The 20,851-nt window shown below is 43.5% G+C and overlaps 1 protein-coding gene across 3 annotated transcripts; it reads left to right on the top strand.

The window, feature by feature from the left end:
* The first annotated feature begins 460 nt into the window (after positions 1-460).
* Positions 461-16,993, top strand: greb1 (growth regulating estrogen receptor binding 1). Of its 3 annotated transcripts, none has more exons than XM_029846427.1 (34): positions 461-528; positions 4,662-4,822; positions 4,927-5,031; positions 5,316-5,492; positions 5,632-5,814; positions 6,134-6,235; positions 6,500-6,637; positions 7,322-7,483; positions 7,615-7,722; positions 8,263-8,448; positions 8,535-8,671; positions 8,767-9,043; positions 9,123-9,251; positions 9,335-9,490; positions 9,615-9,812; positions 9,924-10,098; positions 10,201-10,384; positions 10,462-10,598; positions 10,682-11,033; positions 11,125-11,240; positions 11,435-11,637; positions 11,723-12,254; positions 12,411-12,567; positions 12,657-12,759; positions 13,227-13,382; positions 13,503-13,639; positions 13,737-13,898; positions 14,124-14,328; positions 14,400-14,562; positions 14,694-14,812; positions 15,008-15,240; positions 15,596-15,802; positions 15,929-16,067; positions 16,154-16,993. In XM_029846427.1, exons 2-34 carry the CDS (start codon positions 4,669-4,671, stop codon positions 16,315-16,317), a joined length of 5,856 nt encoding a protein of 1,951 aa, XP_029702287.1. In that variant the 5' UTR covers positions 461-528; positions 4,662-4,668; the 3' UTR covers positions 16,318-16,993. The 3 variants fall into 3 exon arrangements, with proteins under 3 accessions (XP_029702287.1, XP_029702290.1, XP_029702288.1); XM_029846430.1 differs by having other exon boundaries at positions 16,176-16,335; XM_029846428.1 differs by lacking the exon at positions 6,134-6,235.
* The last annotated feature ends 3,858 nt before the right edge of the window (positions 16,994-20,851 follow it).

Raw genomic sequence — 20,851 nt, 5'->3', positions numbered from 1 at the left:
CAAAATAAAACAGGAAACACACCATAAAAAATAAAACAGACATCACAGAAAACCCTTTCCCAATTTCAACGTTTAATTTTTTTTTAAAAAGCGGTTCAGATCCTCTTTATTTATTTTTATACTTTCTAGATCTTCACCTCTAAGTCCTGGTCCACAAGTCCTATTTGAACAACCTAAAATCCACCAACTCCAGTGCGGTTACTAAGAAGCCTTTGATCGATTGAATTATTGAAGACGCATCGAAATGGAATATACCACTTCTATAAATACGGCGTTTTTGTGACTTAAACGTTTTATTGAACCCGCTTAGTTTCCCCAATCTTCCCAGTCTTCTAAATATAATAACCTCTTCCTACACAATATGAAAAAACATAGTCAAATCGGACGGTACCATCTGTGAGGGGGAGGGACCTTCCCCCAGCCGAGGATCAGAGGTGATGACATTCAGAGTTTCAGGCTGCAGACGCGATGAGGGCGCATCGCTTGGACTCCCAGCCTCTTCTGAAAGGAAAGGAACTGCTGCTCTAGGTTTGGGCTGTGTATCCTTTCTTCTTCTTCGAAATTGCTGTAGTTATTTCGGCTGTCGTGTCGGTGAAGACACACAGACCATCACTGTTGCTGATGCTGGTTGGAAACAGGAGACTGATAAGAATCTTCCTTTAAGCGTTTAACTGTTTTAAACCTGCAGAGTATGGATATTTGCTGAATAATCACTATTGTTAAGAAGCATCTTTGCAATTTCGTTGGTTCTCTCTTATAATCATTATTCTTGTGATGTAAGTTTGTAATAATTACTTGTGTGTGTGTGTGTGTGCGCGCGCGTGTGTGTGCGTATTTGTATTTATTATTAATATTAATATTACATGGGTATTTTTGTCTTAGAAAGTTTTAAGATGATTTATCTCCCGTGACCATCTATTTATTCTCCTGTTTTTAACAGACAAATTCAAAGGATATATTCAAATTATGTCTTGTATTCATGCATTGGGTAAAACTTTTTGCATTTTGATGGTTATTGTTAGATTTCTTGGAAAGCAGAGATGGTAAACTGACCAGTTTTTACAGAACTGTATGAACAGTGGCGAGATGACATATTTGATCCAGTGAAAGTTTGGGCTGATGACAGTCAGCCTGTAAATCTACTCAGAGTGTGTTGCACCTTGAGTCACACTTCCAGCAGACAATACGACAGTTAGACAATTAAAGACAACAGCCAGGGAAAAGTGCTAAAGGATGAGGAGCAGGGGAGTGATCAGTCAGAGCAGACGAGGAGCTGTGGCTCGGAGCTTTTTCATCTTTGCAGCCAATTACCGCAAATGTGTGATGGAGTTTGGGCTGCATTGTTACTTTGTTGCATAATGCTGCATGTCATAAACAGTTTCACAGGGAATTGGTGGTTGTGATTGACTGACCAGTTTTAGCTTAACAGACAGGTGTCATGCTTCACTGTGGTTTGGGGGATAAATGGATGAATGGTTGACTGAAAGGTTTCTGGAGCGGTTGGTGGGTAGCGGCTATCGATCCAGTGGCTGTGGAGAACACCCTGAATGGGATTGTGATGTGGGTCGCCGGCCAGTGATGAATCCTTCTGAGGGTTCCCCAGTGTGTGTGTGTGTGTGTGTGTGTGTGTGTGTGTGTGTGTGTGTGTGTGTGTTTGTGTGTTGATGTGGGTGAGTGATCACAGAACATCTTTGGAACTGGACATCCTTTACTTATGTTAAGAGATGAAGGAGATGGTGCAGCTGACACTTTTTCCACCCTTCCTCATCTCCTGTCTTATTTGTGTGTTTCTCTCTCTCTCACACACACACACACACACACACACACAGTTAAGTAAACATAAAATCAATCTGTCATTTGTGAACAATTTGTTCAAAAGAAGGATTCCTTTTCATTTTGGTGTGTGAACAATCTGTCCTGAATCACTTTCATGGACAGATTGTTCTTTTCTCTCATCCCAGTGCTCCAGCACTTGCAAGTACAAGAAAACACCCACTGAGACTTATTTTGGATGTGAGTTTAGCTACTGGAAGAAAAACTTTTGTAAGCAATCGTCATAGACTTAATAGAAAAGAAATGGCACCTCCTCCATCTGTTGTTGAAGGAGAACTTCGGCCCAACTTTTGCTCATCACCATCTCCTGCTGCCAAATTCCCACTTAAATACCTGTAGAGTTCATTGTGGTGTTCTACTGATTCAAACACGGTAGAAACACAGCTAAAAACAATGTGAATGAGTACAGGAGTATAAATATAGCATCAAGGAAAGGAGACTATTATGACTGGAGTCCACGAGTAACAGAAGGTCGTTACTGTTGGTCACCACTGCTGGGACAGAACATGAAGTAATCTTCTTTAAAATGCTCATAGAAATATATGCAACAAATATTAACCACACAACTGTGACAGAACGTTGTGTGGTTCTATGCTGCTGTGTAATATGATCCTGCTCCTTAAGGCAGGCTCTGGTGTGGAGGTGGTCCACTGTGACCCTGCTAGTACAACTCAACAGAGAGAAAGAATAGCAGGGAGTGTGTGTGTGTGTGTGTGTGTGTGTGTGTGTGTGTGTAGGCCTGACCAAAGGAAAAAAAACCCAGGGTTCTTATCTGACCTCTCCCGGGATGACCTTTCACCCTTTGAGACAATCTCTTTGTGTCTGCTGAGCCTGAGCCCCTGGGAGTGGATGTGTGTGTGGGAAGCAGTGAGTGTGTATAGCTGCATATGTTTGCGTGCATGCGTATGAGATGTATAGGCTGCACCCAAGTCTTACTCAAACATTGTTATCTGGGGCCACCTTTGACCTCCGTGGTCATGAGACACCCCCCAACTAAACCAGCCTTGTCCTCCGAAATCAAGAGCTCACTTTTGGGTTAGCATAATTAGCATATTATTAAGTGGTCACAAGAAATTAAATAAAGACAATCCAGAGCATAAAGATGCAGATTCTTTTTAGTCAGCAGGTAATCTACTTAATTACACATTTTATTAGATAGGGAAAAAAAGGGTCGCGTGGCATCTGCTGTGGATGCTGAAGAGGTGGAAAACAGTCCTAACTACAGTTTGGTATGTGTGAGGCTGTGTCACGAAGGGGTAATAAAGCCACAATAATGCCTCTCCCGCTCTCCCCCAGGGGTGAAAGAAAGACAGGGGGAGGGGGGATGAAAGTGTCCCTAACTTCCAGTGTTGAGTGGGGGGGGGGATATAGGAAAAGATCTATAAAGCTAAATCAAAACTCAAAAAATGTCTTTTCTGTTGTGGTGCTGTTTCTACTTGTTGTGTTAAAGATTAAAGTCTATCATCCACGTCTTGTCCAGTGGAGCAGACCATGTCAGTTTGGTATTAAAAGGAAGTTTAAAGGCTGTTCTAGACTCTAGATACACACATACACACCCACACATACACAGCCTGGCTGTAAACAGACCAGTAGGCTCTTTGCTAGGTGTGATGACTTCCTGTCAGTGGCGTCTGTGTTATGACAGGACTTTTTGTCCTCCGCTGTCTCTCCATAAATCACCGGCGGGTCTTAAATGTCTACTGCGCCTCTTTTACATTTGAAAGTGTGGAAAGAGGAAGCAGCTGGAATGAGAAACAGAACGTGTTGAATTCCAAAACAGTGGCTCCAGCCTGCTGTAATGCTGCCTTTTGCACTTGATTTTGGCATATGTTAATGATGATGAGGCATTTTCAGGAGATTTTTTTTTTTTATTCAATCTTGTCACCATCCAAACAAGGGCAGGTCACGTTTGAGTCACATTCCAGGTCACTGAGGATTTAGCACTATTGCCACAATCTTATTGATCAGGCAATAATATCCATCCATCCATATAGCTTGTCTTGATGTGAGTGACAGGAATAAACAATATTGTTTGTTTGTATTGTATCTTTGTGGTTTATCTATGTCCAAAAGTGTTGATATATTGATGAATATAATCTGAGACATTCTGATTTACTCGTAATAACACGGTTCACCAGTGGTCATAAAAATGATCCTCTTGCACCCTTGTTCCAGTTCAAGAGATGTGTGCATGTGTGTGTGTGTGTGTGTGTGTGTGAGAAAGAGAGAGAGAATGAGAGAGAGAGAGAGTGAGACAGAGACAGAGATTGAAGGGATCACTTTTTCTCTAATCTTGTTATTCAGCTCCTCACTGTCCCACTCTGTTTTTTCAGAACCCCTTTAACCACCTGTAAAACCACTACATGGAAACATTGTCAGTGTGACATCTGAAAGTGGGCTTCAGCCCTATTAATCACACATGTGTTGATCTCTGGCTCTCAGGTCGAGCCTCAGCTGTGAAAAAATAGACAGGAGCCTTTCTGTTGAAGCATATGTTGAACTTGAGATAAGAAAAGGAGAAAAGCAGAAGGAAAGAGAGAGAGATGCTGGGAGAAAGAAAAGATGAAAACAGAGGAAGGGAGTCGCGTCTAGGTCAGAACGTCCTGACTCTGATTTTATGGCATGCTGTCTTGGCAGATACAGTCCACAAGTAACCAGTGTGTGTGTGCGTGTGTGTGTGTGTGTGTGTGGGGGGGGGGGGGTGCTCGCTGTGGAAGAATAACGCATTTGTTCTTTCAGGCGATAGTTTTATATGTTTTAAGTGTAACTCTAACAGTGCTAAGTATATTATGATAATAGCTAACAGGTGTAAATGCTCCGTATGTCAGGACACCAATGGGGAACTCTTATGCAGGCCAGATGCGGACCACTCGCTTTGAGGAAGTACTCCATAACTCCATTGAGGCGTCGCTGCGGTCGAATGTTGCTGTGCCTCCACCTGTATTCTCACAACTGTACCTGGAAATTGAGAAGTCACTGGCCCAGGATGGTGAGAGGGGGGTTGAGAACAGGCTCAGTCTAAACTTTCATCTTCAGATTTATCTGAGTTCCACTGAAACATGGAGTCTTTTTTGTGCTGCGTATCCTCAAAAGGCCACGCAGAAGTTGATGATGATGATGAGGATGCTTCAGAGGATACCAGCCCTCACATACCCTATCAGATGAAGCCCCCGCCTGAGGGATGCTGTACTACAGAGGGTTTGTATACATAGATGTGTAATCAGCATTAAATTCTCCACATTGTTTCAATGCATTCTACTCTTAAATATTGCAGCAGTAAATAATCAGTGAAAGACAGTAATCTGGCAGGAAGGGTAAGCCCCATTTGTACACACATTCAAGCCCTAACCTATTATCTCCTGTGCCTTTGCTCTGATTAAGCTCCTGTATGAATACATTCACACATTCAGTGGGGAAAGCTAACAAATGTTACATTCTCACACCACTTCGTAAAAATATTTTATTTCTTTGGCTCTCCACAGGGTTCTGTCAAGCAGGTAGAGACCTCCGCTTGTCCTCACTGGCATTAGACACTTTTGATGTGCCCCCTGGATTTCTGCTGGTGGGGGTCAAGTCCCACACTCTCCCTGAGGACCTGCTTGTGTGCACTGTGGACTGCCGCTTTCTACCGGATGAACGTGGGCATGATGCCCTGCTGGGTGAGGCAGCAGGGAAACACTGTGTCTGTTATTCCAACAACCATTCAGCAGCATTCCTTTAAGGCTTATGACAACACCGGTGACTTTCTGGATGAGTTTCCACTGTGAAAAAGTTCTTGTGTATATTTGTTGGTTCCAGGGTTCTCAGGGAACTGTGTGGGCTGTGGAGAAAAAGGCTTTCGCTATTTCACAGACTTTGCCAATCACATTAATCTAAAACTGAGCACCCAGCCCAAAAAACAAAAGCACTTGAAGTACCTTCTGTACCGGAACAATCAGAGCGTGCTGGTCAAAGGAGCACCCATCTGCTGGAGGGGGCACGGTAAGAGAAGCTTCATCTGGAGTTATGGAAATAAAGAGAACTGCTAGGATGGAATGGTGGGGTTAACACAAATCTGCTCAATACAGTTTAGTCTTGAAACGCTGTGTTTTTGAACAAAGGTGTACAAATCTGACCAGTAATGAATGGGAAGCTGCAGTTGTACTGGCCTGAGCAGATGGGCAGGTAATAATGCCTTAAAGACAGGGGAAAGAGGAGCCTTAATAATGAACTCTCCCCAACTGTCATTGGTGCCTCAGGTTTTACTGTTTTCTTGATTTTGAATATACAAAAGCATCTGCAAATAGCTTTGTTGTTTTAGATACCAGGACAAAAAAGAATGGCTCCAGTCATGTCAGCTCAAACGAGCAGCCATCAAACATGCCACTCAATCACCCATCGCACACAACTGGCAGCCACACAGGTGACACACGCAGAAACACTGACCTTTTAGACATGTCCACTAGAACATCCCAAAAGTGGGAGATATTTTGTTTGGGTAATACATTTGGACTCTGGTCCAACCAGATTATAGTGGTCTTGTCTATTTGGAGCTCTTAACTTTATTGACACTGTTGACACTTACTGGCTGCTGTAGGTCCAACTGGATACAAGGTCATGAGATTAAGGGAAATAAAGGCTATTTATTTAAGTTAATGTCATGAATAATATTGTGTTTTGCAAATAGGAGGATCCCATGTCGACTCAGCGGCTGGACCACAGGTTAATGATGCCCCCCAGTCCATCACAAATTGCAACCTTGCTGTTTCCTCCAATGTCCAACTACCTTTGAATCAGTCAGTAGCCAGGAGACCTTCAGTTACAGGTACACAGGAAAATGCTGCTCAGTAGAAGTCAGTTTGGATGATCAAAACCCACCATTACTCTTTCCCTGTTTCACAACGCAAAAAGGCCTCTTGTGTGTAGGTAAATGTTCAAACTGACACCAGTTTGAGTTTCTTTGTACACCAGGAAGGGAGAACCATGACCTGTAGGCACTTAAAAGTGTGTGTGTGTGTGTGTGCGTGTGTGTGTGTGTGTGTGTGCTATATAGGTGTCAGCCTGCTCCATTGTGTGTTAGGAGGGCTCCCTCTCCCTCTGTCTGCCACCTCTGTTATGCGGGGTTGTAAAAGTTCTCCTCCCTGTCTCGTCTTTTTTCTCTCTTTCTCACTGAATGAGAAGCTTCCTTCCTGCATGTCGTTGTTTTTCATGACCCTTTTTAACAAGTGGACCTTTTATCTGTCTCCACGCTGCATTATAACAGGAGAGACCAGAGCGCTTCATGCATGACAACTGGTTTTATTACTGCATCTACTAAGTTGCAACCCTTCACACACAGTAAAATCACTTCATTCAGTAATTCATTTAGAAATGTTGTGTAAGATGTAAGCCAACTGAAATTATTAAATCTTTTAAAAGGCATAACAAATTCAAGCTTAAAAATGCAGAAAAGAAATGTGGCAACCGGTTATTGTTGGGTTTTTTCTATGGTCTTTTTTATTAATTTCAGCGCCACATTCAAATTCTGGACCTCCTAAAAAGAGGCACAAGGGCTGGTCACCCGAGTCAGCTGCCAACAGTGTGCCCGATGGCACCATGAAGACCCCAACATCTTCATCATCCCTACCAACACTATCGGTGTCCTCTGTCATCACAAATGGAGCCAGATCAGGTAAATTAATGGAGATTTTCAAGGGTGAATATTGAAACATGATGAAATGACGTGGTTTAAGGTTAGCCTTTTGTGTATGTGTGTGGGGGGGATGTCAGTGTGTGTTTCTGACTGTTTATTGATGTCTCCAGACGGTGCAGCGCCAGGAATCACAAGCACACCTTCTCCCCCAGGGCTGTCCGTAACAGTGCCTGATCAGCTGCTGCACACCTGCAGACTGCGACCTGTTATCTTCACAGGTCAGGCAGCCCCTCATTTTGTTGATGTTGCCTCTGACAATGGGACGTGCGCCCTGACAGATGTTATAAACCACAGATTAGATTATTTTGGCCTGCAACACGGCCGATTAACCAGTCCATCCCATCAACTATTGACTGGTTGGTGTCACCTGTAAGGACTGAACATTCTAAAGCAGGTTGGCAGGTGAGGTAACCACCAAGCAGATGATCCATCTGAATAAAGGTCAGAGGTCAGACCGCACCTGAGGCCATTTCAACTGTCTTACCTGCCCTTTATCCTCTTCCCTCCATTCTTTTAACCCTGTTTTGTGTCTCCTGCCAGGCTTAATGTTACAGGCCAGCATTTATTGCCTTTACTATTTTTTAGTATTCAGTATTAACAGCTGTACATTAATAAACAGTACTTTAAATTCTACCTGGAATTATCCAAAATGAACCTGCAGTATTCAACAATTCTAACAGAAAAGCTGCAGATGCCCAACAAGAGTATTCCCAGTTGCCTCATTGTGTTTATTTATGCTGTTCTTGTACTTAACGCAGGTCATGGCACACTCCCTCAGCTGACTGGTAATGTCAGTGAGGTGCTTGTCAGTTCTCTCCTACAGAGCTGTTACCTCAGCTCACAGACACTCCCCAGAGTCTACCAGCACTACGGCCCCTCGCCCATTCAGCCACTCTCTGCTGAGATGCAGATTCTGCTTACAGTCTACTACCTCGTTCAGTTGGGTCAGTATAGAAGCCACAGATGGCTGCATTTGAATCCAGATTACGGTGGTTTTTATTTGTTTGTCTTTCACATATCTTCATCCTAGGGCCTGTACAGGTGCCTCTGATAGAGGACCTGGAGCAGATACTCATGAGGTCATGGAGAGAGTCTCATCTCAGTGAAATCAGACAGTATCAGCAGCCTCAACCTCCAACTACCCATGGGAGGCATTATGGAATAGAGGTGAGACGTATGTTTACACATCAAAACAACTCAATTAGGCAGTTATACATTTAAATAATGGAAAAAATTAACAATTTATTTTCTCCTCCCTGTAGATGCCTGCCATCCTGCCTGGCTTTCCCCAGCATCTCCCTGTACCTCCTCAGAGCCAACAGCCCCTGTCTCCCAGCCAGCTTCCATGGCTCGCTCAGCTGGCCACCTCATCCTGTGGAGAAGGTGTTGTGGTCCTGGGAGAACACATCAAATCTTTGGCTCGGGGCATTCAGCAAACATTTAACAGATTAATGGAGGGACAGCTTGAAAACACCAACTATGTGGTCATTATTGTCTCGTCACCAGGAGAGCAAACTCAGTCCTGTGTGATAGTCACAGGTGAGAGAAAAATAAAATGAGTGAATGGCCAAAACACTAATGCTTGCTGTAATCAGACCTTTTCTCTCATCTCTTGTAGGTAAACACCAGTGTAGGGCATTGGCAGAAAGTATGTACTCTCCCATTGAAGGTCTGAGGGAAATCAGCCGCCAGCTCTCTACAGACATCACACAGGAACTTCTTCAGTACTGCAACTGTCTTGGAGATGGTGTGGCTGACATGTGCTGTATGTACACAATGAGTATCTACGTGCAGCACAGGTGAGTAAATGTACGTCTTTGTGGTCTTCAGATGGTGACATGGACTCTCTGCTGGATCTCGCTGCTGTGGACACAAAGGAACCATCTGCTTTATCCAGAAATAGTCCTAAAGACTCAAACATACATATTTCTAAAGACTTGCCAAGCCCTAAAGTGCAGTCGGCCAGTCTAAAAGACTCTTGTTCAGGTGAGAAACAGATGTTAGAATGGATGGCTTATGGTGCTAAAGAGGTTTTTCTGTCTAGGATTGTTGTGCTTATTGATAATTTTATCTCTCAAGTCTCTTCCTGAATCAGTTTCCATGTCTGCAGAGTATCTTGTAGAGTGGTGTGAGGTTCGGCCTATCCAGCTAGCAGTGGCCAGAAAGCTGCTGTCCCACGTTTGTGCCATAGCTGACAGCAGCACACAGAACCTGGATCTTGGCTCATTTGACAGGGTCAGCTTCCTCATTCTGGTTCCACCCTCTGAAGTCACATTTCAGCAGACCGTCCTCCACCTGTGGAGCTCAGGTTAGTTATATCTGTTTTTTTCGATTCTCTAGGCGAATCTGAGGATTCATTTTTCAGGTTTAAATACTCAGATTGTATCGATGATCAGTCATTTTTGCTTCTGCAATTCAGGTGTTCTTGGAGGTTTAGACCAGGGGTGTGCGTCTAAACAGGAGGCTGAACGTTACGTTGTAAAGATGGATCATGGTGCTCAGGCTCGAATCGAAAGCCTCATCCATGAAGCTCACAGCAACTCCTACACACTCTACATTCTGGTCCATGACCATGCACACTGGGACATTCACAAGTACGTCTATCACTACCATGTTTCCTTTCTGAGTTTGCATCAGCAAGACAACCTGCAGTAATAACAAACCAAGTGTAATTGATCCTTTTGGTTTATCTTCAGTGCATCTTGCCGCAGCTCTGACAATGGTTTGGGTCTGGTGGACCAGCTATTAAACTCCGGACTGATCAGGGATGCTCCAAACATTCTTATCCTGCATGTTACCTCCTTCCCATTTGCCCTGCAGACTCAGTGCACCCGCATCAGTCCCTACAATGAAATTCACTGGCCCTCTGCATTCAGTAATGTAAGACAGAAGGCTGCAGTTTGTCTGACAGATAATTGTTCAGTATTAGCTCTACCATTGTGTGTTTGTGTGCCTAGGATGTTGACCTTTATCATGAGAGAACGCGGTACTTTGGTGTCTCCGAGCTTCTAGAGTCCACTCATTCTGGAAGCAGCTTGCCTTTGATGCGTTATGATTCCTCCTTTGAAAGCATGGCATCTGCGCTGGAAGAGAGGTAGCAGCAACACACACCCAGCTCAAAGAACACCACAGCAGTCACACAAGAAGAACTTTGTCATCTCACTCTCTTCCTCCAAGGTTTCTCATGCTGCATAGTGCTGTCATTCGCACGACCGTCTTGATCCAGCATTATTGTGTAGCTCTGATGGCCGTATCTGGCAGAATTGGTGACTCTGATCATCTCCATAAACACACCTCTGTGGAGACCTTGGAGATCACACAGTCACTGTTCACGGCTGCCCAGCAGTGCCCTTCACGTCATGGTCACATGGTGCTGCTGCGAATACCCTCCCCAGCTCTGGCTGAGTGGGCCTTCAGACAGCTGTGCAGAGTCCGGAGGCAGCTGGGACTGGAGCACAGTTTTGAAATCATATTGGGGAATCCAAACCAACCTCTGAATATTGGACAGAGCTTTGTTGATCAGATCAAGGTGAACATAAGCATTTTATAGGTGTTTCCAGAAGTTCTCAAATAGATGAAGAAACAGACACTGACTGAATGTTGAAAATGTGCTGTTTCAGAAATGGCTAAAAATCCAGGAAGCTGACTGGGTTCCTCGAACTTACCTGGAGCTGGAGGCGCTTCCCTGCATTTTGATCTTGTCTGGAGCTGAGCCGCTTGGAGAATCTTTGCCCAGGTCCTGGCACTAATTTGTTGATTATTTTGTCTATTATTTAAAAAAATGAACTAACAGTTTTCAAACCAGTGAATTAAACTTTTGTATCAGGAGAGACGTGCAATAATTTGACGATGTACTCTAATATGATTGTGTCTTCTTTATAACAATTTTAGAGCTAACCCTGATGCTAATATCATGTGTTCCATCCACAGGTCGCTGAAGCACTGTGATCTGAGAGTGATCAGCAGTTCGTACCTGCAGCGAACCAATCTTGAACAAGAGCTCGGCCTGGCTGCTTATCTGGTCAGGGCGGAGCCGCGGCTGCAGCATAATCCCAGTTCTGGAAGCGACACGTTGGAGAGTGATGCAGAGAAACTGAGCAGCACTGATAATGAGGAGGAAGAGGAGCAGAATGGTGAGAAGAGATGTGATTATTAACATTTAACATATATAAAGAGATTTTTGTGATTTATCTTTCTTTTTACTGATTTTGTGTCTAGATGACTCTCCTTTGTCATCCAGTCAGCAGCTTCAGTCATGTTCAGATACTGGTGCTGCAGATGCTTCTACCACTGCCCCAAATGTCCTGAAAGGGACCGTAGACAATGTACAGTCACAAACACCACCTGCATCACAGTCTTTCCCACGTCCAACACCTCCGGTGCACCAAACCCATCCTCACATGCACAGTTATTCCCAGGAGCAACCCACCTCCCAACTACCACCACAACCACCAGTGCAATGTAGGAATCAGACATCATCTCAAACAATAAGCTCCTTCCCTCAACAACAAACAGTTCCTCCTGGCCAGCCTCTTCTCCGGGCACCCAAAACCTCCTCTTTTGGATCTTTGTCCCCACAAGCCTCATCTCCTCATCGCAGCTGCTCCTGGGCAAGGGGAGTAAGACGGCCACCATCCGTGCTGCTTCCTCGCACCCTCTACAATGTTATCACGGCCAGCGACAGTAGTGGGCTTCCCAGATGCACTTCATTTCTGCCTCACATGTCCGTTGCATGGGCAAGTAGCTTCAGGTGAGGTCCTGCATGAAAAATGTTGGATTCTCTTTGCAATCCAGAATAAGCTCAACTATTCAACATCATCAATTGTTGCAATTTCCCAACTTGGGATCATTAATGTACATTCTATATGATGATGATGATGATATTGTTGATGTTTTTGGGGTCTAGACCATTGCTGAGTAAGATGATGACATGCACAGAACAGTCTCTGTACTATCGTCAGTGGACAGTACCACGCTCCTACCACATGGATAGTAACAATCGCACTGAAGGCCGGAGCGACAACTTTCACCCCCGCAGGCTGCTGCTTAGTGGACCCCCTCAGGTAGTATTCAGTCTCACTATAGTGTCGTGTTCATTTTTTCTTAGTTTATACTATTTGCATTGTTGTGTTCTGTTTATTTTTATGGCCAGGTGGGTAAGACAGGAGCTTATCTGCACTTCCTGGGTATTCTGTCTCGGATGCTTATCAGGCTGATGGAGGTGGACATCTATGATGAAGAAGAAACCAACTGCAGTTAGTACATGAGCAGCAGTGGCTGTTAACTTTACCTCCAAGCATATAGGTTTGGCTTTCACAAGGGCTGATGTTGGCATCACATCAGTGACCTGCAGCAGTTGTTTGGGTTTTTTTTTTTTTGTGTGTTTTCTTGGTCAAAGTTGTGGAATCAGAAGAGACCCTCAACCTAACTCAACCTGTTGTTGAGCCTTTTTTATTCCATCTACACCTCCTATGTGGTCTCAGGTATTCTGAAGAGTCCTGTCTGTTGTTGCTTCTACTTCAAAATGTTTGAAAAATATTTGTTTCCAATGTGGACTTTCGATAACGTATTAACTTCTTTGTTACTGTTTTGACACCTCGTGTTTTGGAGGTTCTACTCTCTTTTCTGCTAACACAAGATGACGGGTTTGTGTCATTTATTATCTCTGTATGTTGTGCTTGTTGACGACTCCTGTTTACTCTTTGACCTTGTGTATATTTAGGTGTCCAACTGCAGGAAGTGCAGTACCACCCCCCAAATACTTCCTGGCCAAACCCAGAAATTATGAAGACAATTCCATTTGACTACACTGTCCATGACCCCAAATATGATGACATCAGCTCTGTCTATAACCCCGCATACAAACCTAGTGATGAAGGTGGGCACAGCTTCAACCTACAGGAACCAATGAGATCAAATGCAGATTTCAACTGTCTTAAAATTTATGTTGATAAAATCTGTCACACATTATGAAACAGCATTATTTGTACTCGCAAAGGAAACCCTGTGTGCCAGGAGGAGGTGTTCCTGCGCAGGAGGACGTGCAGGATTAAGCTCTCCAAATACGCAGCTTACAATACTTACCATCACTGTGAACAGTGTCACCAGTACTTGGGCTTCAACCACAGGTACCAGGTGAGCCAAAAGGACAATGCAAACATAATTTGATGAAAGGTCAAGTCTGTTTTTGAATGGTTAATGGGTTCAGTGTCCTCTGTGTTCTTGATTTCAGATGTGTGAGTCTACGCTGCACACCTTCACGTTCACACATCTACTGCTGGGAGAAGAGATCCAGCTCTACTTTATCATTCCAAAGTCAAAAGAACGCTACTTTAGCTTCAACCAATCAGGAGGCCAGCTGGAGGGCATGCACCTTCCTCTTACCTCAGACCGGGTATGTCCTTAATTAGAGGACAAACACATCTTGAATATAACACTATGGCTTCTCTCTTGTTCTCTTTAGACACAGTTTTTTTAATCATCGTTTTATATTATACAAAATATTTACCCCTTATCTCCACTAGGCAGTGCTGTAGGCCAACTTGCGCTTGCAGAACAGGTCACGTTTGTGTTTGCAAACATGTTTATGATGGTTAAGGTTTTACTTCTGCTCATTCAGAGTCCAGACTGCATCAAGAGTCCAATCTTCACCCCGACCACTGGCCGTCACGAGCACGGTCTGTTTAACCTTTTCCATGCTTTGGATGGAGCCTCACATTTACACATCCTAGTGGTTAAAGAGTACGAGATGGCTGTCTATAAAAAATACTGGCCAAACCACATCATGCTGGTCCTGCCTTCTGTCTTCAATGGAGCTGGAATAGGTTTGTCCAAGTTACTACCATTAGGTAATAGATAAGTGATCATATAGACAATAATAACTGTTTTGTTACAGGTGCTGCCCACTTCCTGATTAAAGAACTTTCTTATCACAACCTGGAGATGGAGCGGAGTCGGCGTCTGGAAGGAGGGGGCCCAGCAGGTGATGTGCGGCCCTTCATCATTCTGGCTGACGACTCCTGTGTTATGTGGAATGTGGTGGACTTGGATACTCGCAAGTACTTACCAACACTTTACATACAACAGCTGAATGTCTTGGATGAAATACTGTCCTTTATGTATGTATACAATATAATCTTTGCACTGAAGTGTTTTAACAGAGCTTCTTTTTGCTTTCTGCAACCTTTAGTGGCCCTGCAGAACAGGCCATCTCACTGAAACAGGTCCTGCTGCACATGGAGGGTTGTCCAGACCTGGCTCACTACGGACTCTGTGGAATCAGAAAATGGACCAGTCGCACCCTCACAGGTCAGTATATCACAATGTCGAACACTTTCTAATGTCAAGACCTGCGCTTAAAAAAAAACAGTGCTTTTAGTCGCCTCAAAAAGTTGGGTATTCTCACATCCCAGTTTATTACACCTAGAGAATATAGAAGATATGTAGGTGAAATAAACTGCTTAATGTGGGGAGTTAATTTGGGATTTGTTTGGTTGGTTCCAGGCAATAAACATAGGGAACCTTTCTCCAGAGGTCACCTGCATGACTTCCTTCTTCTCAATGTGGATCAAAGCCAGAATGTCCAGTATGACCAGAACCGCTTCAGCTGCCATGACGTGGACTTCGGCCTGAGGCTGCACAGTGCAGGCATGCTTGTCTGCCGGTTCAATGGCTTCAGTGTCATGAAAAAGCAGATTTCCATTGGAGGATACAGAACATTTGTTATCAAGACCAAGGTACATGAAGGAGACACACGGAAACCAAATGAATGAAATCACAGATGAAAAACAGAAAGGAGATTAAAAAAAAACAAGCTTGGAACAACAGGAAACAGGAGACGTTCTGGCCCACATAACTACTTAACATGTGTGAAACATTTTTACAACATAACTGCAGTGAAGAATCGTTCCTGCACATCAAACACGAGTAAACAACTTGATAAGACCACAATGACACATGAGTGGTCCTAAAGGAAATAATCCACACAGATTTGTTGTCTAATCCACACAGATGTGTTGTGTATCACCAAGACAGCAAATAAAAAGAGAATATAATTGTTGCTTATTAATCAAATGTTTGAAATTGCTCCAGGTGTCCGATGATCCAGTTCCCACATCAGTGGGGCCCTCCCAGTACGTGTGTGCCCCTGACACCAAGCACCTTTTCCTGGCTACGCCAGCTCAGCTCCTCCTGGAGAAATACCTCCAACACACCAGCCAGAAGCTGTTTCCACTCAGCACCAGGAACTACACCCACCCTGTGCTGTCTGTTGACTGTTATCTCAACCTGGGACCAGAGGTTTCACACACACACACACACACACACATACAAACGCGCACACACACACACACACAAACACATATTTTCATTTTTCATTTGTATCTGAGATGATAATCATGATAATATGAAGTTGTTTGCCTGCAGGTGACGGTGTGTTTTGTGAGTTCCAGACCTCATTCTGTCAACATTAACACAACAGGGCTGCTCTTTAGTGGCCTTCTGCTCTCTTTCGCTGATTCCTTTGTGACTCCCGGGTTCCTCAAGAAGTTCTCTTTCCTCAAAGGTACTAAATCAGGCATATAGAAGGAGTATAGTCTAAAACAGTGTGGAAGTGTTCTGAGAACCTCTGCCACTTCTGCCCCTCTGTAGGGGCGACTCTGTGTGTCATCAGTGCAGATCGAAGCTCCCTCAGGAAAACGGTGAGCAGGCTGGAGCTCGAGGAGGAGTGGAGGTTCAGGCTCAGCGATGAATTCCAGACAGCCAATGCCAAGGAGGACCGGCCACTCTTCTTTCTAACGGGGAAACACATTTGACAAACTGATACAGAATCACTGTTCACGTGAAAAACAGCCTGTTTGATTTTTACTAACATCAGTGAGACCGACTGGAAACCCAAATGGAACATAAAAAACTTTACAATTTTATTGTATAATAAAACAGAAATTATAGGAAACTACAAAAATATTCAAATAATGTATGTTTGAAGTGGTCTTTGATGAATCTTGATGTTGATACTTAACAGGAGGATTTCTCACCACTGCTTGAAACATTTAAGGAAGCTTTTACACTTTTTAACAAATTCTGTAACACTTTTCACTTAACATTTTTACAAAAGTCATTGGGTGGGGGTCACTGTAGCTTTCTCTTAGTGTCCTGCACATTTGTTTTCAATGCAAAGAGCACAAGACGTGCTAAAAAGAGACCAACAAGCATGTGTGCAATGGTAGCCGATGTTTGGCAGCAGATAGTCTGGGGCTGTGGGATCACCTTAGTGGGGGAGTTTTTACATCCACAATACGGACAGAAGAGTTTCAGAGAGCTACGCTTTTTAGTATGTATGAAAAGTACTTAAGAATTTTAAAGAATCGTTTGTAGTTTTGGTGTAATGAAAAAAAGTGTTGCTTTTTCAGTGTATAAATGTACAGACATTTTGCAAGGGTCCTTTCATGTGTTTTCTTTTCCAAACCAAGTTTTTAAATAATCCTCAAAGATTATGACTCTTTGTCCATCCTGGATGTTCTGTTCCAATCAACTGACTGTTATCAAGACTGTATCTAGATGCTGTACAGAACTCCTGAGTCTGTTCAAGCAGTGTAATGTTTCTGGTGATAGATAAACAGTGAAAGAGAACGTGTTCAGAGACCCAGTTGTGCTGCCCACCTCTCAAACACTCCCTAGAGGAGGCTACTGTTGTTGTTTTGGCCGTAGCTTTATGGTTGTGGGGTGCTTTCATCAATGTTCAGAAGATATTTGAGTCTTCACAGTCTAAATAACAGATTTCAGCCTCTAATAATGAGCTGCACTGCTCACTGATGCTCCCTCTGTCCTCATACCAACCCTCACAAATCAATGATACGCATGCACTGCATGTGTGTGTGTGTGTGTGCGTGTGCGTGTGCGTGTGTGTGTGTGTGTTTGTGTACACATGCACATGGTATTAAACAGGCACCAGCATCTTGTCCTGTCGGTCCCTCTCATATTTCCTCCAAGTAGTCGGTTCCCAGAAAACAGTTGATAAATTTAGTCTAAAATTCTCACATAAGCAACAAGCACTATAACTTAAACACCCTACACGCACACATACACGCTCACACACTCACACACAGCTAAGAGTTAAAGGATCCACTGAGAATGAGGAACTTTTACAGAAGCTGATCGGACTGTACTCAATCCGGGATAACTGGAAAAAAAACGGTGTTAAGAAACTGTTAAGTTTATTTTTGTCTTTGGAAGATAGTTAAGGGCTTCAGGGGACACGTGCACATCACTGGAGAGGAGAGTGTGTATTTGCTCTGGATCACCACTCAGGTCAAACTTCTGTCACCTCAATGGAGGATGAAGAGAGTGACTTCAGTTGCGACAGTGAAGCTGACAGCCACGCTGACACCTGGTCCTGGGTAACAAACCTCGATACTGCCACTAATCTCCAGCCGCACCATGTTTTAAAGACACACACACAAAACGTACACACACACTCATCAGGTTTGTTATACTGCGATAGCATGAGACATGTGGTATGTAACTAAAATAACTTAGATCAGTCTTGATGAGAAGAATGTGTAGAAGCCTTTCGGGTGGAAGTATAGCAGCAATGACCTGCACGTCCTCACAAGACTAATCATTCTGTTGACAGTGGATTCAGAGCTTGTCCTTGTTTGTTCTCTTGTGCTGTGTGAGCATGCACCTGCCAGCCTGACGCTAGTGTCCTGTGTCAGCACATACAGCCTGTGCTGTGAACGTTCCTCCATGCTTGTGTGAAGTGGAACTATGTGCCAGATCACATCTCTGCATGCAGCACCTGGGACCCTCTCAGGTACTTATAAATGCATCATCGACCACAATAAGCACAGCTCTTTTATAATATTCTGAGCTTTAAGAGGCTTGAGAGGTGGTTGTGTAGCCATCTGCGATCTTTATTATTCCTTTTCTTTATTTCTGTGAGGGATTCTGCTGTGGTTCCCAAGTTTTAATGTCATTCCAGGCTCCAGATCTTTTGCAGTTAAGATTTATACATTTTTCAGAGAGGGCACATGTGAGAGAAGTGAATGCTGCTGATGTTTTTCTGGTGTCTGTGGGTGCACATTCACACAATGAATACATCATTTTAACACATGTTACACATGGATGTGTCCAGAAATAGCATCCATGTGAGCGGTAGCACAGCTTTAACCAGTCTTATCTGCTTTGAAAAAACAGCTAATAGGACTTTTCTTGAGCTGAGGTCCAGTCTGGCTCACACTGGGCGGTTCTAATAACTCAGGTCATGATTGGCTCATACAGCCCATCCTACAAACACCCCCGTAACTATGGTGACAGAATGAATGCATGCTTAACCTTAAAGAGAGTTCCTGGGAGAGATCAGGCTATGTGCATTCCAGCAAAGCACCGTCCTTCCTCACTCTGCCTCTCACGTGTCTGACATGAAGCAAAAGAGCCTACAGACACATACACACACACACGCGCGCGTGCACACACACACACACACACACACACACACACACACACACACACGTACACAAATGCAAACAGAGCTACAGAGATAGTCAGAGTTCACACTAGATAAATATGACATCACCCACATAATCAAATAAAGCTTTTGGTTTAGGCCTCTTCAGAAATGAGTTTTTCAAGTCAAATGTGTTTATAATGAGGTAGTAATGTCCCCATACATACATTAGAATAAATGCTACATGCACGTGCAGCTGCCTCTCGTTAACCAGCAATAGTAGAGTCCAAATCTGTAACATACATTCAATTTAAAGTAAAAATTCTTTGCTAAAGTAATGTTTTGAAGATTTTTAAGGTTTAATTTTGATGACTGATTACTTTAGCAACCCGAAAAGGGAAGCAGCATTCTGCTTTAATTCACAATTTTAAGAAAAAAAATGCCACTTTTATATTGTGATGATAGATTCTAGCTCAGTATTTCAGAGGCTCTGACCTCTGAAACCACCCATGAGACTTATGGTTACCCTGCACAGAGGAGTCACTCTCACACAAATCCAGCGTTCCCTAAATTCCCTTTTGCAGCCTACTCTCTCTCTCTCTCTCTGTGTCTTGGTCTCTCACTCTCTCTTGCATTCTCTTGCTCCCCCCTCTTCTCCTCTGCTTTAGAAAGAATAACTTACTTCTCAGAACACCACACACGTGTTTCCTTGTTCCCGGTCCACTGTTGCACAACAGCCTATCATGGTGTGTGTTGTGTTGGTGTGCATGTAATGTAAAGAATCCCAAAGTCAACATGTAAAGTATACACTGATTGACAGTCATGTCTTGTAGTGTGTTGTTATTGGAGATGGACACACACACGCGCATACACACACACACACACACGCATACATACACACACACATACACACACACACACATGGACTGTGAGTTTGACCTCTCTCACGCTGAAAAGACAGTCAGGATGTCTCTTATCAGTGGGAGACAAAAACAAGACTGTTGTCCAACCATGGCCACGGACATTACATAACCTTTATTCACCTCATAGAAGTCAGTAGGAGAACAAGCAGGAGACAGAACTGGACTCTGCACTTTACACTCACAATATCATTGCTTCATTCTGAAGAATTCAAGAGGACAAACACATTTTTTACATTGATTCATTTTCTTTTCCAAAAATTCTGCTGGGATAATTACATGTGTTCCTGCCAAACAGTGTTTGCTTGGCAGCTTGGGTCTGACTGTATCTCCTGAACTTACCTAAACTGAATGATGAAGACAAGTCATTCAGATAAGATACTTAAAAAGCAGAAATTCCAACTCTTTTGTCTGTATAAAGCAGCCTGAGGCAGCATCTGTGTGGTTAATGTCTGAGACTGAGCTGAAATCAGGGCAGATGTTTACAGCAAGTGTAGAGGCCAACTTCTCCTTCAGGATGAAAATAGTTTCTGCTCCAGTCCCACCTCACACTGGCACTGGGGCCATCTTGAAAGCTGAGACGCAGGCGGTGGACCAGATTGCTCTATTCTGGTCTGTCTGCCTCTCTGGATGTCAGCTGAATAGCCCGTCTATGGTCACTGCATGTGTATGGAGATTTGATCTGCTTTGGCACGCTGTGTTTTAAATAGAGGCTGTTGTTTGCATTAGAGATTGAATCGTCTGTTCAAAAGACTCATAGTTTTAAAAGCTTTTTGGCTATAAACTTTTAATGAGCAGCATTTCAGAGGGTTTACAAACCAAACGCTTCATTAGCTGCCATAATGACTTATACAATGTTTTGCAATTATTGTAAACTTGGGGAAATTATAAATAAATTGGTTTTGTCCAGATTTCTCGGAGCTTTTCCCCAATCACATATTGGTTAGAGATTAAAACTCTTAGCAAAACAATTTTAAAAAA

This window comes from Takifugu rubripes, chromosome 13, assembly GCF_901000725.2.
Source record: "Takifugu rubripes chromosome 13, fTakRub1.2, whole genome shotgun sequence".
NCBI classification, from domain to species: domain Eukaryota; kingdom Metazoa; phylum Chordata; class Actinopteri; order Tetraodontiformes; family Tetraodontidae; genus Takifugu; species Takifugu rubripes.
Note: the sequence above shows the minus strand (reverse complement) of the source record. Positions and strands in the feature narration are given on the sequence as shown.